Raw genomic sequence first — 18,386 nt, forward strand, 5'->3', positions numbered from 1 at the left:
GATTTTAATGTAGCACTAACATTGGATTTAGTCAGACCTGGGCAAAGTGCGGCCCAAGGGCCATATATGGCCCGCGAACCACTCCTGTCCGGCCCGCAGACAGTTTTGAACATCAAAACCATTTGTAGCTTTTTGTCTAAAGTTGATCAGTTGCTTATCTTTAACATACCACAAAAAACCTCTTTAGTATTTGTGAAAATTAACAAGTTTAAAATAAAAACGATCATAACATCACTGTTTCATTTTATTTTTAAGTAAAATTGGTTTGGCCCCCGAACACAGTTCAGATTTTTCATGTGGCCCCCCTATAGAAATTAATTGCCCACCCCTGGATTTAGTCCATGGTGTCAAGTACAAAGCACGCAGAATCACTAACTTTAAGTTATACTTCTCTTGTGCACAATATCTGCAGAACACGTAGCATACAGAAAACTCCCATATACTGTAGATACCGTGTTCCCCCAAAATAAGACAATATTAATTATTGCTTTAAAAAAACATATTAGGGCTTATTTTCAGGGGATTTTTTTTCATGTACAACAATCTAAATTTATTCAAATACAGATGTCATCTTCTGGTTGCTGCACAATGGTGGACGGCGGGGTTTCACTTAATTGTGGCTTATTTTGGAGGTAGGTCTTATATTATGAGCATCCTGAAAAATCAAACTAGGGCGTATTTTCAGGTTAGGTCTTATTTTCGGGAAAACAGGGACATGCATACCTGCAGGCAGGAGCATTGCACGTACAAACACAATCCACAAACATACTCTTGCATCAGTCATATTATTATTATTATGTATTCACATAAAAGCAGTTCTATTCTTACATACCGAGTGGGAAGTTTCTCAAAATCCACATCCAGAAACTGTTCATAACTAGAAACGAAACTATCCAACCAGAGCTTCAAGTAGTCTGGGTCCTTCTGTGAAGACAAAAGGATTAAATCAGAATGAATCCAAAGAATTTCAAAGTATATTTATGTACATCCCTCTGGCTCAATATTTTCTTCCACAATCATGTGTTTCTTTGCCCAAGACAAATGTTATTAATCTTCACTTTGTCCATAATGCCTCCATTTCCCGATACAGTGGGCAGTCAGGCAATTTCTCAAATATTCATTAACAAGACTAATCATTACACAGAGATACTACTTCCTGAGAATATTAAAAAAAGAAGGAAGACAAGACACAACTTGTTTTATCTAGTTAATTTATAAACATGACAAATGGGAAATTAACTGGTTGGAGATAAGAAAAGAAATGGGAGATGGAAAACTTGCATTTCAGTGGTGTTAAGGCTTAGAAAAGAGACTTTTTGGACAACTCTCAGAATCCACCTGGCCTTGATGGATGGGAAGTCTTGGAAGTTAAAGTCCAAAAAAAAAAAAAAAAGGATTGATTGAAAACATGCTGTTCTTGGCAGCTACACAAAAGTACTTTAGATGGTCTGACAGCTTGAAGCAGCTCCACATGTTCAAGACATCCTTGCCTGTTTGAACATAGCTGGACAGAACAGTGAAGGTGTGCCTTTCTTTTGCAGAATGAGGAGGACTGGTAAAAGGGAGAGCTGAACCAATTGGGGGAGAGGGATGCTTGGCAACTGAATAGGGCTAATGTGGGAAACTTCAGTAGTCATTTTTGTGAACGACAGTCACTCTTTCTGTCATTTCTGACTCCCATTCACTCTTCCCAACTCATTGTGGGAGCATGCTGAAAGCCTAAAACAAACGAATAAGGAAGATCAACATGGAATGGCCATGAGCTTTACTTTACAGAGGACAGTCCTCTGTTTGAAGAACTGCCCAATCCTAGTTCCACTTAAAGACAAAGAACCATAAGTACTGTAAAAGGGAGAGTGGAACCCTTGGAATGGCAGAGTTACCTTTAGGCACCTGGACAACAGCAGATTGAGCATCTCACTGAGTCTCAGTCACCCTCAGTATGGAAAAAATGTATTTAAAACAATTATTTTTACATTTCAATTAATCTATACACACAACCGCATTTTATGCAGATCTGTGTCGTCTCCTCCTCCTCCTCCTCCTCCTCTACTAATGTTTTAGTAGCTACTATGGGAACAGTCACAGGACAAGCATCATGATGCCAGTGCATACCACTTTCTGCTGCAATTTAGTGTCACAATTGCTGGGATAAGCTGAAGGAAATCAATCATCTGCATCATGAACCTTGCATCTGGAAGCAGATGAAAACCTGCCTCCCAAACTTGTTCTTCTCTCCTTCCTATTATCCATCTCTAACACACCTCCCATATTCCACGTCATTACCAGCTCAATGTCACACAAAATGAATACTAGGGAAGATGTTTATGGAGCTCTGAGGCCTAGCACATGCATTTCACATACCATATTTTTCCGTTTATAAGACGACCCAAAGTATAAGATGACCCCCCCTTTCTAACCCCAAATTAGAAAAAGCAGGGAATCAAAGGGCTCTCTTTTTGCTAAGCCCTTTGCTAAGCAGTGATAAAGAGCTGACTTCCGTGTATAAGACGACCCTCAATTTTTTTTCTCAAATTATTTAAGGAAAAAGTGTCATTTTATACACGGAAAAAATATGGTATTTCTCTATATATGATATTTTCTGTACTTTGGGGGGGGTCTGGATAAATATGAGTACCCTCTAACATCTATCATAAAGTACCACAACTTTTCAATAATAAAAAGTGCCCATGCTCTTAGACGTCTCTAGAGACACAGAGTCTTGTTCAGGCATCAGGAAAAGAAGAGACATCAAAAGCCAATTCCAAAATAGAAAGCTTGTCTGAAAAAAACAAAAAGGGAGGTGACTCAGTTTCAGGGCACACAGGAATCTTTCATCAGGCTACTGTGTTGTTTTGAGGGAGGAGGATCTATTTACTGCAGCTGACAAAGCAGCCTGTGCACCAACGTGACAACAAACAACATTTGCACATATGTGGAGAATTTCTAGACAACTGGAAACCAACAGGAAAGGCACCCGTCCATCTCAATTTGACATCATGACGCTTCATCGTATGCTTTCCAGAAGTGGTTAAACTGCAGTCTGTTACTATTTTCACTGCATCCATCAATATGAATTGCTCAATCAATCTAAAAAGGGAGTAAATACCAAAGGTTCTGCTTTTGTTCTCAATAACCACCCGGCATCAGAAAAGTCAATCACGCTGCTCCAGTATCAACCTCTAGTCGATCCAAAGAACCAACCAATTTCACAATCTTTTTCCAAACTGGTGCCCACCAGAAGATTTTGGACTATGTTTCAGCATCTTCTGGTCAACAGCCATAGTGGCAGAGGATGGCAGGAGCTGTAATTCCAAACAATTTTAGACATCAGCTAGAAGGCTGGATAATTATTTTGGATCAAATTTCAGGATGATTTTTTATTTTATATAAGAAGTTTCTTCTTGGGGAAAGGACTCCAGAGACATGCACTACAATACAGTCCTGCCTCACTTAACAATTGCCTTGCTTAACAAGGAAATTGCTATACAATTAGGTTTTTGTTGTTGATTTATTTTATTTATTTAGTTTTGGACTTATATACCGCCCCATAGTGCTACAAGTACTCTCCGGGCGGTTTACAATTTCATTATAAAGGCTACACATTGCCCCCCCAGCAAGCTGGGTACTCATTTTACCGACCTCGGAAGGATGGAAGGCTGAGTCAACCTTGAGCCAGCTACCTGGGATTTGAACCCCAGGTCGTGAGCACAGTTTTAGCTGCAGTACAGCGGTTTAGTTAATGTTAATGTTAATGTTAATGTTAGTTAATGTTAATGTTAGTTAATGTTAGTTAATCACTTTTTAGCATATTTTTACTTTTACTCTGTCTGTGCTTTCAAGAGAGTTCTGACTCCTATCCTCTCAAGATGCCGGCCACAGACACTGGCGAAACATTAGGAAGAAAAACCTAAAAACACGGCCAAACAGCCTGGAAAACCCACAACAACCATATTTTTACTGTTTGAGAGAAGGGAGAGGTGCCTTAGGGTTTTTCTGCTTTTTGCGAAAAAATAACATGGCTGGCTTTGCGTGCTATACATCTTGGCCTGGAAGAGACATCCTTACCTACTGCATCTCAGGCAGCAAATTATCTGGGGCCAATGTTACTTTTCCCTATGTAACCCAGTATTTTCCAACCTTAGTGTCTTCTGCTCATGAATATGGTATCAGAGTAGCACAGAAGCAAACAGTAAAAAGATACTGGTAATTAATTAATTGGATTTTTATACAGTCTTTCTAGTGGCAAGTGATTATTCTACATGGCTTACATACATACACATAAAACACAAAACACACACAAAAAAAACCCACTTATCGACAAATAATCCAAAAGGCAACCCCAAAAACGAAACCCCCCAGTAGCAACAGCAACTGAACAACACAATCAAAAATATAACATAGATATAAATATAGTGCATATTTTCCTACATCTCTGATCACTTAAATATATTGCTGCAACTCAATTTTCATCAGCTTATTTAAAAAACTCCCTGAAACCTGACAGGTCAGGTTCTTTTTTATCCATCCATCCATTCTTTAACATGAAATATTCTTGGATATAAATCTGATAAATCCTGAATCTTCTGCATTATCGTCAGTGCTCACATTCTCTGTGTGTAAGAATAGATACTGGAGTTCTTTTCCTTATCCACCTGATAAGGAAAAGAAGTGAGCACAGGAATGTGGCAATCAGGGCTGCAATGTGAATTATTAATATACGGAATTATGGGTGGGGTTGTAAGGAGAAAGAGACAATGGTACAGTAATATTATGTACTGAGCATGTTTACTGGAAATGAGAAGTAGTAAAACTAGTAAAAGCAATATCTATGTTTTGTGTCTGTCAAAGTTGTCCCAACAACATTTATATAATTAGTCAATTTGTTGACTTTCACCAAGAAAAAAACCGAGGCCTCCAACCTATCTAAATCATAATAAATTGAAATTTATTCAGTTTGCACAATCTGTTCCACCACTTTTACTGGGCTGCATAATTCAGGGACTAAATCTAATAGTTAATACTAGCTAGAGTTGCCCCAGTGAGATCTTATTAAAGAGATCTTTAATAATATATATTTAATAAGAGATCCAAGAGATCTTATTCAGTCAAGACTTATTTAAATCCCCTTTGATTCAACTGGTCTACTCAAACCAGGACTATCAGCTGGGTCTAGCCCCATGTTATTTTTGCTAATCACAAGCTTGAACAGGGGAGGGCAACCTCCAGAGTTTACAGCACCATACACAACTGCCCCTAGATCTTTGAAGGTCTCACCCACCCTCATGACATCATCATCTGGATTTATTTTCTACCAAAATAAATGCGGTTTTTTGGTGGAAAATCCTCTCTGTGCCCTGCAGTGGCCATAAAAAATTACTTTATTTTTTAAATTAGGGTGAATCGGAGAGCCACACACAGCTTTCAGGGCTCACGTTGCCCATCCCATATCTAGAGTAAGGAGATATGCAAGGCAATGGTGCCCTGTGCTCAACCACCAAGTGGTCCTGTGGCTGGGTAATTTTAGACTCTGGATGTAACAGTCTTATGATCTTTCCTCTTTCCCTAGTTCAGATGGCAGAGACGGCAACTATTTCCAGATCTGATAACCCAGTTATGTTATGTTTAGAGATGACTTCTGCTGACCTCCAGGTCTTTCTGTAATAGAACCATTGCCACTGGGAATCTTATTCAGCAGATAGTTAAGGAAACATTTTTCCTTCAACACATTGCAAAACGGTTGATTTGATGGAAACTGGGAGTCTAACAACTATTTCTCAGTTACAGAGATCAGGAAAAATTATAAGTTCTCATTCTCCAAGGAAAAACGTGACTTTTTAATTTGGGAGATACATCCAAGATGAGCAGCCCAAAGGATAAGAAGTGACAGTGTAATTTAATAGCTCAGTTCAACTGTCAACAGTCAAAGTGCCCTTACAGGCCCCCCCCCCATTTCCTCCCTGACTTTCTGGCTCAGAAACACTATAGTTTGTCATTATATTCAGACCACTGAACCATTATGAATAGTTATGAACCATTTGTTCAACTATTATGAACTATGGTTTGCTTTTGTAGCAATGGGAAACCACAATTTGGAGTAGATTTTCAAGGCAAACTATGGTTTCCCAGAACCAGGAAGTGAGAGAGAAAAACAGACTGCAGAAAAGGAGGACAGAGTATGCCAGCCCAAATCATGACAAGGACCACATTATGGCCTCACCCACCCTTGTAAACCAGCCCAGTTCTATTTCACTGGTTAAACATAATTTATAACGTATGTATTTCAAAAACACTCCAATCAACTTTGCACCCTCAACACACACACGAATTGTATGTGGAATATATGGTTGTCAAACACTCCCATGCCTGCTGTTTCAGAGTCAAAATATGACTACATTTTTTTTACTTTGCTCTGCTTTTGTATTAGTCAACAATCACACTTACAATTAAAGCCAAAGAAAAGGGATACAACTTAATTCAAACAGATATGACAGTTACCATGTATTTAACTGCATCACTAATGCAACATTGTCCCCAACGAAAAAGATTTAAATAAATGTCACAAAGCAATTAGACGATAGCCTTATAATGCTGAACAATGCGAGACAGTAAACAAGGAAGCACCTCATATTTTATTTGTGTGTCAAGGACTAGTCCAAAGTACTGCTCTGCCACAGGTGGAAAACAGACCCTTGTTTAAATTGACAGAAGATGAAGTACTCGGGTAGTCAAATCTTGCTTCAACATTGACGATAAAAAAAAGTAACAAACAGTTAGGCATTTTCTCCCTACAAAGAGTGTCCCTATCCCAATGTCTTTAAAATATAATCAGCATCACCTTAGAACTGCAGAGCTGGAAGGGACATGGGTCATCAAGTCCAGCCCCTGTGAAGGCGACACAGTGGGGAGAATCAAACCCCCAACCTCCAGTTCTGCAGTCCAAACCACTGAGCCAGCCAGCAGCTATCCAGCATATTCAACTATTGTGAGATTTCTGTTCCAGCAGGCAACTAACTGCCTCGATCTGCCTAATAGTAGGGTTAGCTCTGAGAATCTCACCCTTTGTGGATAAAGAACTTTTTTGAGAATAAAACAAAATTGGGGCAGAGGTGTTTGTGTGCTTTTTTTTTTAAATCAAGCACTGCTGTATAACTTTTTAACTTTGGAACAAGAAATGAATTCTTATTTTTTTCACCGATTCTGTTTTCATAGAGCATTTTTTTCTACTCCAAGTAAAACAGCAGTCATGTAAATAAACATAGCTATACAGTATACGTGTCTGCTCTGTTTATGCATTTGCAGCTAACCTTACAGCCACGAGTTGATCCTAAGAAGCTTATACAGGAAGGTCACAGTGCACACATTTTGGAAATTACAAGACAAAGATCTTCTCTCCCAGCAACTCTGAATAGACAGGCACAGGCTTAAAGTGCTGTAGCTATCTTTCTGCTTATTTTTTTTTTTTTGAACTTATGTAAAAAAAAAAATAAGGCATGCATATGTTCCAAGAGAGATTTAAGCTCACTTTAAATGATATACTCCAACATTATCAATATTTTTAAACCATGAATGTGTACAGTTGGTCACTGTCTAAAAATCACAGCCGATGCACCAACATGTTGTTAGTTTAATACATTACTGTACAAATACACACAAGTGAACTAGACCACCTTCTACTTTTTCACGTGTATCAAGTCACACAACTGGTGGGCAACATGAAATATATCCAGTGACTTTCTAGCTATTGGCAAGTTGTCACTATATATAAGACACTGGGCTGATACCAGCATAAGTCACAAAATGCCAGCCACTCATTATTGCTGAAAATGTGTTATAGCTCAAGTATCTTTCCATGGAACAGGACTATAAAGTCCAAATCTATGAGATGACATTCATGCAACCTTTTTCAAAATAGGATCCACCCATTCTTGAATTGGGGCCTCAATTTCATGAGGTGCCATAGACTCCTATGCAAAGTAACTAGGTTAATCTTTCTATTTTCCTGAGTATTTAGCCTAATGCTACCATCAGAAGAAAAACTACAACCCTGGAGTTCTGAAACTGAGCTGGTCTCTCCAGAGATAGGTACTTGTGTAACCACAATGCATGGACATGAGAAATAACTGTCTAGATCAGCCCAATTTTTCAACTTGACTGAAGTTATTTTTGGAGCTTTTATTGTCCCCTTCTTCAGACTGTAAAAGGTTGGAAATTACTGGAAGACCATCACCGTCGCCATAACCCCCTACTATAGTTTCTTTGAGTGATGACGGGTTCCTTTGCAGTGTAATCCGAGCTGAAATATATGTCAGATGTAGTGAGTTTGAAATGGGAAGAAGCCTCATGTGTGGGCATAACTGCCTTCATGCCAGCAGGACCCTCTTGTGCTGGCTGCTGGCCCAACTGCTATGCTGGCTGCGATCATCTGATGGAAGAGATTAAAAGGGAGTGGACAACGGAAGGAGCAGAGTGCCAGATTTAAACCGCTTTCAAGCCAAACTCAACAGCCATTACGCTGGCACAAAGTAACAGCCAGGATCAGTGGAGTCTCCAACAACGTCCAACACCCTTAGGCTGGGAGAGTTTAGGATTCAGCACCATCTCAGCTGGCCTAGCATCAAATCAGCCATCCATCACCCGTCTTTACTAGCCAGGACTGCACCTCTTAAAAGGGGAAGCCTTGCTATTTCACCTATGCAGGAAATGCTGTGAAAATACACACTTCAAACATCATAGATGTCAATATGCAGAGAAGTGCTAGAGCTGGTATCAATCTGGGCAGGAAGTTTGTGACACGTCTGTATGGTTATAGCAAAACAAGGGTGCACTTTTTGCAGGGGGCCATATGATTAAATCAAGAATTTTTTGAGTAATGATTCTTATCATTACTTGAACAAAATGAACTCAAATCAAATCCACCTGCTGGATCTGTCTCCATCTCTTTTGTCTCCAGCTTCTTGATTCTTCTTTCACAACTGATTTTTTTTTCAGCTTTTACAGATGAAGGCATCTATTCAAAATGTAAGAAAAACATGGGGTGATTACAACTGCCAGTCACAACTGCTTATTATGTGTAAACAACACCGTTCCTTGTTGTCATTTGGTCCCTGAAATACAGTCCAAATGTCCTCTAATCTGTAGTAGGGCCAACACCAAACAGCCTCACTGTTTCCCATCTTCCTCTGTTCCTTTTTACAATGGTAGTTGGTTGGTAACTTCCTTCTGCTCCATGGCAGGGCCAGAAGATAGGGGAATCAAGAACCTGGGGTTTTTGACACAGCCTGAGCCTTGAGTTTTCCAGAATCTTGAACAGTTCCAAACAGATGTCCCTGGGTTTCAGCTAAACTTCATGATACACAATGAGAAGAGCAAAGTTCAGCACAGTTTATAGCTACATCAGGAAGTACTGGCTGCTGTAAACAAAAGCTGGATCAGCCAGTGGGCTATTTTCAGTGTTACATTCCACACACTTACAGGAAAAACTTCCCTGTGCAATTCAGAAACTGTGTCAAATGTGCATCATGCAACCACAGTTGTTACGTTAGTCACAAAATACCTATTTCTCCACGAGTTGTGAAATAAAAGCATTGCTTATTTGTTTTGAAATACTACATAATGAAGCCATATCACTCATTACTTTCCCCTAAACATTACCACATAAAAATCAATAATATGTGAGCACTCGGGGTTAATTTCCTTCAAAATGGATAGGTCTGTTCTCCGTGCAGTCCAGGGGCTCTCAAGAGCCTCTTCCAGCACCACAATTCAAAGGCATCAATTCTTCGGCGGTCTGCTTTCTTTATGGTCCAGCTCTCACTTCTATACATCACTACTGGAAAAACCATAGCTTTGACTATGCAGAATCTGTTAAACATACTGTATACTGAAATGTACTGTACTTACATTGTTTTTGTACTCTTTATTAAAAATCAAAGAACTGAACATCCAATCAAAACAACTGATAAGACTGCAACAGCAAAAACGCAATAGAACAGTGGTTCTTAACCTGGGCGATAATGCCCCCCAGGGGGCGATTTCATTTTTCAGGGGGGCGGTAGAACGAAAAGGGGCGGCGTGGGGGCGCTGGAGCAGAAGGGGGGCGGTAGGGGGTGCTGGAGCAAGCCAAACCTGTGAAGATGGGCTGCGGCCTTTTTACAATGTGCATGAATATATATTTTCCTCCTATCTTAATTTAGTTTCAGAGTTTTTGTCTTGAAATTTTTAGTTCCTGCATTTTATGCCCTTTTTATATTTCTTTTTGAGTCTTAAAATTCGCTTGCAACTAAATCATTAAATGTTACTTTTTGGGGGCATTTCATTTTCTTGGAATTGAATTTTGTTTTCAGGGGTCATTGGATTTAAGTGTCTAAATAAATAAATAAATAAATAAATAAATAAATAAATAAATAAATAAATAAATAAATAAATAAATAAATAAATAAATAAATAAATAAGATATAATAAGATATAATAAGAAATAAGAGGGGGGTGATGATAACTTCCTCAATGGCTCAACGGGGCGTTTCTTTCAAAAAGGTTAAGAACCACTGCAATAGAATACAGTATTAGAATATGAAATTGCAGGCCAAAAAAACAAACAGAAAAATGTCTTGTAGAAGGAACTATCAAAGAATTGTAGTTATTAAGACTCTTGCTTAAGATGTCATGTATGAAAACAATGAAGAATCTATCTGAAACAATGCACTTAATCACTATATCAACTGATCACAGAAAATGTATTTTCCCAGCCTTCTATTTCTCCATACATTAAATCTTTTTTAAATTTTAAGAGGTAACTTTTATAGAACATGTTTTAATGAACCATTTGTCTTGAGTACAGTATTCATGATTAATGGCAAAGACCTTTGAAAAATAATAAAATAAATTTTCATCACATGTTTAAAATAAATTAAATATGTTTAAAATAAATTAAAATAAAGTTTTAATATTGTTGTACACTGCTCAGAGACCACTGGTAATGGTGCGGTTAAAAAAAATCTTGTAAATAAATAAATAAAATAAAAAACAATAAAAATCTCCAAATTTAACTTAGCTTCAGCACAACTGAAATCAATGGGACAAACTAATGCCTTAAAGCTCACTGATTCAATAGGAATAGGTCTTACTCATTCAGTCTGGATCTAACCCACTAATTTTGAAAACATATCCTTTTTTCACAAAAGGTTTGTCTTTCAGTTGCAAAATATAGATTATTTGTGTAATATGATACATAATTTGCTTATGTAATTTATACAGGGCAAAAATCCTGCCACGCAATTGTGAACTGTTGTAGTCTGGACTGGAGTGCTAGAAATAATTAATCTGATGTAATTTCCTATCCTCCAAGCCAATTTCAGCTTCTGAGGCTTCCTAATGTTCCCTTTTGTCCTAGAGAAGCGTTTGAGATCTCCAAGACATGGGGGGAGCTTTTAAAAGCACTGTACAAAATTGCCAATGGATGAGTGCCACCAGGATATGGACCACCACCAGAGCTTGAAAAAGTCCCACCCCTTTAAAAAAATGTATGGGGAACACGTGACACTGAAGACACGGCTAGATGTCAGTCAGGTCTCGCCATTGGCTATGCTGGTTTTGAGGCACTGGGAATGCAGTGTTATCACGTCTGGAGGGCCACATCTTCGCTGTAGTAGAGCATGCCAGAGGTTCCTGTTCTCATAACACTGAAGAAGGATTGCATGACCAAGCCAAGGAAGTCTCACCTTTCACTTTAGAGGTGGGAGGTTTAGAAGCAGGTGGTGAACAACAGGATGGTATGTTTCTTGTAGGGCTATTGGGGTCACCCTCCTCTGAGACAACAACTTGCCAAACGAGAAAAAAAGGAAATAGTGACCTCTCCTAACAGCCTATGAATAGGTACTACCTGCTGCCATGCTGAGAAAACAATTATTCCACAGACACAGGCATATGTCAGCCGGCAACAGCATTCCCATCCCTGATCAACCACATCACTACATAGTTCCTGCAAAAAAAAAAAAGGGGGGGGGGTTAACAGGCCACATAACATTCTGCATGAAGTGGGCTCTCTTGCTTTCAAACGATTCCCAGTTGTAATCCTTGCCACGGACATATACAAGGGCTGTCATAACAAATCTGTGAGTCCCATCTTTGATGGTAACTGTGCTTAGCTGGCATTATCCAGCACAGCAAAGGTCAAGTCCCCTATACAGCACATCCCATGGAGTCCTTTAATAGCTGGTGGACAGTTGTGTACAGATGTTCCTGCCTCAAATTGGCCACAGCACACTCCTCTGTATGAATGCACTTCATCAAACTGGTCCTCATCCCTCAGGTTTGTGTGCTAATGGATATTGATTAGGATGAGGGCCGATGAGCCCAACTACTTTTTTTTTCCTGAGTGTCTGCCTGCACAAACTCCTAGGTCTGAACCGCAGTTCAATTTACTGTATGTAACTCATTCTGAACATCAGAACGTGGCAGTTCAATTAACGCTTTGTAGGGCTGGCTCAGCTACTAGGTAGAGTGAGATGACTGCCTTAGAGTGCTGAATCTGGATTTCCTGAAAGGGCAGCAAATTGTCAAAAGTAGGTTTTAAAAAAATGTTTGCTGGTCAAGTACAGTGAAATGTGTTTAAGAGTTAAAGGCAAAGAAAAATAAATGCAAAACCAGCTGAATTTCATTACCTGTTTCTCAAACATACCACTTCAGAGGGTAGGTAGGTAAGTGTTCATGCAGCAGAATGGACCTCCATACAACCAAAGTGACTGCATATAAAAACGACGTGGCCGTGACAAAAATTCTAGCCTTAAATGTGAATGGTTTGGCCTCAGATCTGAAACGTTATAGATTAAATAAGATGATAAAGGATCAAGGGGTTGATATTCTGTGTCTGCAGGAAACGCATAAGAGTAAGAGAGACGTAAGACCTTTGATGAAGTCTACTGACTGGAGTTTGCAGATAGAGTCAAGGGGAACAAACAAAGCAAGGGGTGTGGCCATTCTCTTGCACTCTAGAATGAATATAGATGTTTTGGAACAATGTAAAGATAGAGATGGAAGATTTATTTTTGTGAAATTCAGGATGAATGGAAAGAAGTATACTTTGGCATGTATTTATGCACCTAACAAAGGACAAACCCTATTTTTGAACCGAACCTTTCAAAGATTGCAGTCATTTTATGAAGGAGACTTGTTAATTGCAGGGGATTTGAATAATGATATTAGGGAAAATAAGAAAGTAAACTTAAAAAAATGGAAACTTAAAGAGGTATTTAGTCTCCTGCAGGATGAAAAGCATCCTACCTTTTTCTCAAAAAGGTATAAAAAGTTTTCCTGTATTGATCATATCTTAGTGAAAGAAACTAACGATATGGAAGTTAATAGAGTGGAAACAGGAGCTATATGGATTTCAGATCACGCACCATTACTTGTTGAGATTGGTTTGGAGGAGGAACAGAAAGTTAGAAGGTGGAGGTTTAACTCTAGGATATTTTTGCAACAAAAGGATAGAGAGGATTTAATAAGAGGGATACAAAAATATTTTAAAGAAAATAAAGGATCTGCGGAGGAAGATATAATTTGGGATGCTGCAAAGGCAGTAATCAGGGGAATATGTATTTCTAAAGAAATTCATTTTAGAAGAAAGGTGAATTTTAAAAGGGAACAAAAACTAAAGGAGATAGTTGAATTACAAAGAAGATTACAGGTGAAGTTTGAAAGACAAATACAAGAACAGTTGAATAGGGTGAAAGATGAGTTGCAAGAGTTAGATAATTTGTTTTTGTGGAAAAAAGATTTATTGGTGAGGAATGAGTATCAGAGAATAAATATAAACTCGATGAAAAGATTGGCAAACTATTTGAAGAAAAGAAAGGAAAAACAAAAGATAGGGTGCATGAAAAATGAAACGGGAAGTAAGGTGTTTAAAGACAAACAAATAAGGGAGATCTTTGAAGATTTTTATAGTAAGTTATTTAAAGTAAATGAAGAGAAACAATTTGAAGAAGCTATTGTGAACAAAATTAAGAAACAAGATTTAGCAATTTTAAATGAAGAAATCACACAACAAGAAATCTTGACAGTTATTAAAAATTTAAAAAGTAGGAAATCACCAGGCTTAGATGGTTTTACATCAGAATTTTATAAAATGGTGGGGCCTTTAATAGTTCCAGAAATGCAGAGTTTGTTTAACAAGATAATGAAGGGAGGGAGAGCCCCTGAATCATGGAGGAAAACAGAAATCATGATAATCTTGAAACAATCGAGAGACCCGACGGACCCCAACTCTTATAGGCCTATTAGTTTAACAAACCAGGATTATAAAATTTTTGCAAAAATTTTAGCAAATAGATTAGAGAAAACACTCCCAAGATTAATAGGAGAGGATCAATATGGTTTTGTTAAAGGGAGATATATTGGACACCCTATAAGGAATGTGATTAATACTCTACATCACGGAAACAGTGAAGGAAGATTTGCCCTTTTAAAATTAGATGTATATAAGGCATTTGACACTCTAAGTCATGGGTATTTATTTCAAGTACTAAGTAAATTTGGATTTGACGGTCCCTTTTTGATAGCATTAAAAGAAATTTATAGAGAAGGGAAGGCAATGATTAAAGTTAATGATAATTATACAAAAGAAATTTTGCTCCAGAGAGGAGTGAAGCAGGGATGTCCCTTATCCCCAATGCTGTTTGTGTTATCTATGGAACCCTTAGCCGAAAAAATTAGAAGTAGTAGTAAAATAAGAGGATATACAGTAGGGAAAGAGGTAATTAAATTAAATCTGTGTGCGGATGATATAATATTGGTGTTACAAAATCCTCTTGATGCAATAAGAGAACTACTGATAATTTTAGAAGAGTTTAAAGAATATTCAGGTTTAGGAGTAAATATTTCGAAATCAGAAATAATGTTTAAAAGGATAGATTTAAAGGAACAAAAAGAAATAGCAAAGCTGACAGGTATGAAATTAGGAATTAGGAGATTAAAGTATTTAGGTATAACAATAACAAAAAGTATTAAAAATTTGATGGGAACTAATTATAAAATAACTTGGAGAAGGATACAGGAAAAACTAAACGAATGGGATAATAGATATATAAGTATTTTAGGGAAAATAAGGGCAATAAAAATGTTTATAATACCAAAGATGTTATATCTATTTCAGGTACTCCCGGAGTACATCCCTAAAAAACAATTAGCTGTATGGGACCAAGAATTAAAAAATTGGGTTTTTGGGAAGAAGAAAGCTAGAATAGTAAAGAGGGTAATATATTCACCACAGGAAGATTTAGGGTGGGGTCTCCCACATTTGGAAAGCTATTACGAAGCTTTTCAAATTAAAATGCTATTGGAATTAGATGGGAAAAGTGTGGAGAAATGGGTAAGATGGGAGGATACAATAAATAAAGAAGTAGGTAAATTTGGAATATTTACACAGAAGGTTAAAAAAGACATTAAAAATACAATAGGTCCAAGACAGACAGCATTAATAATATGGGGGGAAAGGCGACTTAATTGGATGCCAAGTCTTTCCAAATGGACCCCACTAGAATCTCTAGGTGAGGATTTGAAAATTGAGAAAACTTTTTGGAAGAAACTAAAAGAAACCGGCTATTATAGAGTGAAGGATTTATACAACCCTCAGGGGATACAGATTCCGGCACAAAATGTAGTAGGACAAGTTGGAAGACAATACTGGTTACAGATTATGGCTTTATACAATATTTTGAAACAGAGAAGGTATTCTGGAATACTAAATAAAGAGGATACCCCGCTAGAAAAACTATATAATAATAAAGAGGATAATAAGAAGGGTATTGCAAGGAAGTTGTATAACTTGATAAATACAGATAAAGATTATATGATTGGGACAATACAAACGAAGTGGGAAAGAGAAATGACATTGTCAGCATACGAAATAGATGGGTTAATGGACGGCATATTGGAAATCAAAATGGATAAATTTAGAGAATTGGAGATGAAATTAATATTGAAATGGTATAGGACACCCCCTCAGTTGTCCTATATGATAAAAGGTTTGAATTCAAGTTGCTGGCATTGTAAGAGGAGTAAGGGATATTATGCACATCTTTGGTGCGAATGCCCTAAGGTTATTGAATTTTGGCAGCTGATTTTAGAAAAGGTGAACGCCGTATGTAATATTAACTTGCAGCTGACTGGGAAAATCTTGTTTATGGGAGTTCTGGGGAATAATAAAGTAAAAAAACCTAAACAGAATTTATTTAAAGCTATGATTATAGCAGCACATGCAGTAATAGCTTATGGGTGGAAGGATGCATCAAAATGGACTTTGGAAAGATGGAATTGGTATTTATATGAATGGATTCAATCAGACATACTGTCGATTTTGACACAGGATAAGGTATGGGAAGAAAAAACATTAGAGATAAGAAAGAAATGGTCGGGATATGTAAGATGGGTAAGAGAAGGGGGGGCCAATAATGTTATATTGGTTAAACTCCAAAAGGTGTGCTCATGGTTGCAGATTTAAAATTAAATGGTCTTTTTCTGTTTTTTTTTTTTTTTCTTTGGGGGGGTGGGATAAGGGGGTAGAAATAAATAGGAGAAATGATGACTATGTAAAGATAAGAGAAATGGTTATGTATGGATATGTAAAAATAATAATAAAAAAAAAAAAAAATCTAGCCTAATATTATCAGGAGCTCAAAACAGTATGCCTGGTCTCATCCTGTTTCGTCTTTGCCAAAAACCTGTGAGATGGGATATCCTGAGAGGGTAACTGGGAAAAGACTGGCTTAAAGTTACGCCATGAGCTTCATAACTGAGTCAGAGGTTGAATACAGGTCCCACCACATTCCGTATTACACGACTATCTGTATTCTGTAATTAAGCCTCTCCTGTACTCTGGCATGACAGAAGCTAATCTTTCCCTTTGCTCTTCTGATAACTTTCCCCAACCTGCAAAAAAAAAAAAAAATCCACCTCCCCTCACTGCCTGGACCAGCTTGATGAAGAGGAATGGCCACTCTCCTCTTTCACCAGTGCGAGAAGTCTAAGGCCAGGGACCACTTGTTTAAACCTCTCAGCTGTTGCCTGCCAAACCTTTACCCATTTTATTGTGGGGACAGTAAGCCATCCTGTCACTATGGGCTCAAAACCTCAATAGGAATTTTGCAGGTTTAGAACAGAGATATGCATCTCCTATCATTGGTCACTTAATAATATAATAGTTGTACCTATGACTTTTTAAATACATTTCCCCATTACTTGGGAGCACAGGGTACTAAAGAATGCCATTCCTCCAGTCTGACCCCTGCAATCACAAACCCCTCATGATATTAAGCACTGGTATTGTCAGCAGGTTCAACTGCCTGATAATTTCAGGCTCTTCTCACTGAAATGCTTTTGTCTACTTTAAAGTACAGTGGTGCCTCGCTTAGCGATTGCTTCATTTAACGAAGAATTCACTTAACGATGTGTTTCTTGGAGGAATTTTCCGCATCGTTTAATGATGTTCTCTATGGGGGATTTTCCCTTAACGATGTCCGTTTTCGCTCATTTTTAAGTGTCTTAAAATGTTTGAAACCTGTTTTAAATGCTTGGAATCGGTAGTGCACCTTGTGAAACCTATGCAAACTTAATTTGGCTTTGTTATGAGTCTTCGTTAATTTTTGGTGATTTTTTGTTTTCCCCATTGAAATCCATTGAAGGGACAGCAAAAAATCACCAAAAATTAACGAAGACTCAGAACAAAGCCAAATTAAGTTTGCATAGGTTTCACAAGGTGCACTACCGATTCCAAGCATCTAAAACAGGTTTCAAACATTTTAAGACACTTAAAAATGAGCGAAAACAGACATCGGAAAATCCATTGAAAAGCATTGAAGACGACTCAATGCTTTTCAATGGCTTTCCGATGGGGGAAACATTGTTTCACTTAGCGATGCTTCCTATGGGGATTTTCGCTTAAGGACAGTAATCCGTTCCCATTGGAACGGATTAACCGGTTTTCAATGCATTCCTATGGGAAATGGTGTTTCGCTTAATGATGTTTTCCCATAGCGATGGTTTTTTTGGAACCAATTAACATTGTTAAACGAGGCACCACTGTATATTCACTTCCCCAACAAACAGGACCATTTGTTTCTGAAAAAGAAAAAGAAAAACAAGAATACAATGAGGGGAAGATTATGCAGTTCTTTTGATAGAATTACTTGAGATGGCTAAGCATCTGAGATCCATGCAACTCTTGAGGTGACTAAATGATAAACAATGCTAACCCAATAACATTTTCTTGCCTCTGAGGATGATTACTTGGTCAAATACTACAAAATTTGCAACACTTATAAAACAGGTGAATTCAAAGTATTTTTTTTACTGCATGTATGATGCACAAGGCTTATTTGACTCAATCCAGC

At 37.8% G+C, this 18,386-nt stretch overlaps 1 protein-coding gene across 3 annotated transcripts in view; it reads right to left on the reverse strand.

Annotated features, from left to right (window-relative positions):
- NBEAL1 (neurobeachin like 1) overlaps window positions 1–18,386 on the reverse strand; it is a 129,080-nt gene that overhangs the window by 97,517 nt on the left and 13,177 nt on the right. For all 3 annotated transcript variants that reach the window (XR_013538261.1, XM_020810339.3, XM_020810337.3), the window contains exon 3: window positions 833–924. Coding sequence is in view for 2 of the 3 variants with exons in the window: in XM_020810339.3 (XP_020665998.3) it covers window positions 833–924 (92 nt within the window). In the remaining variant the exon portion in view is untranslated. The remainder of the gene's footprint in view (window positions 1–832; window positions 925–18,386) is intronic.

The sequence above is a fragment of the Pogona vitticeps genome, chromosome 1, assembly GCF_051106095.1.
Source record: "Pogona vitticeps strain Pit_001003342236 chromosome 1, PviZW2.1, whole genome shotgun sequence".
Taxonomy (NCBI): Eukaryota; Metazoa; Chordata; class Lepidosauria; order Squamata; family Agamidae; genus Pogona; species Pogona vitticeps.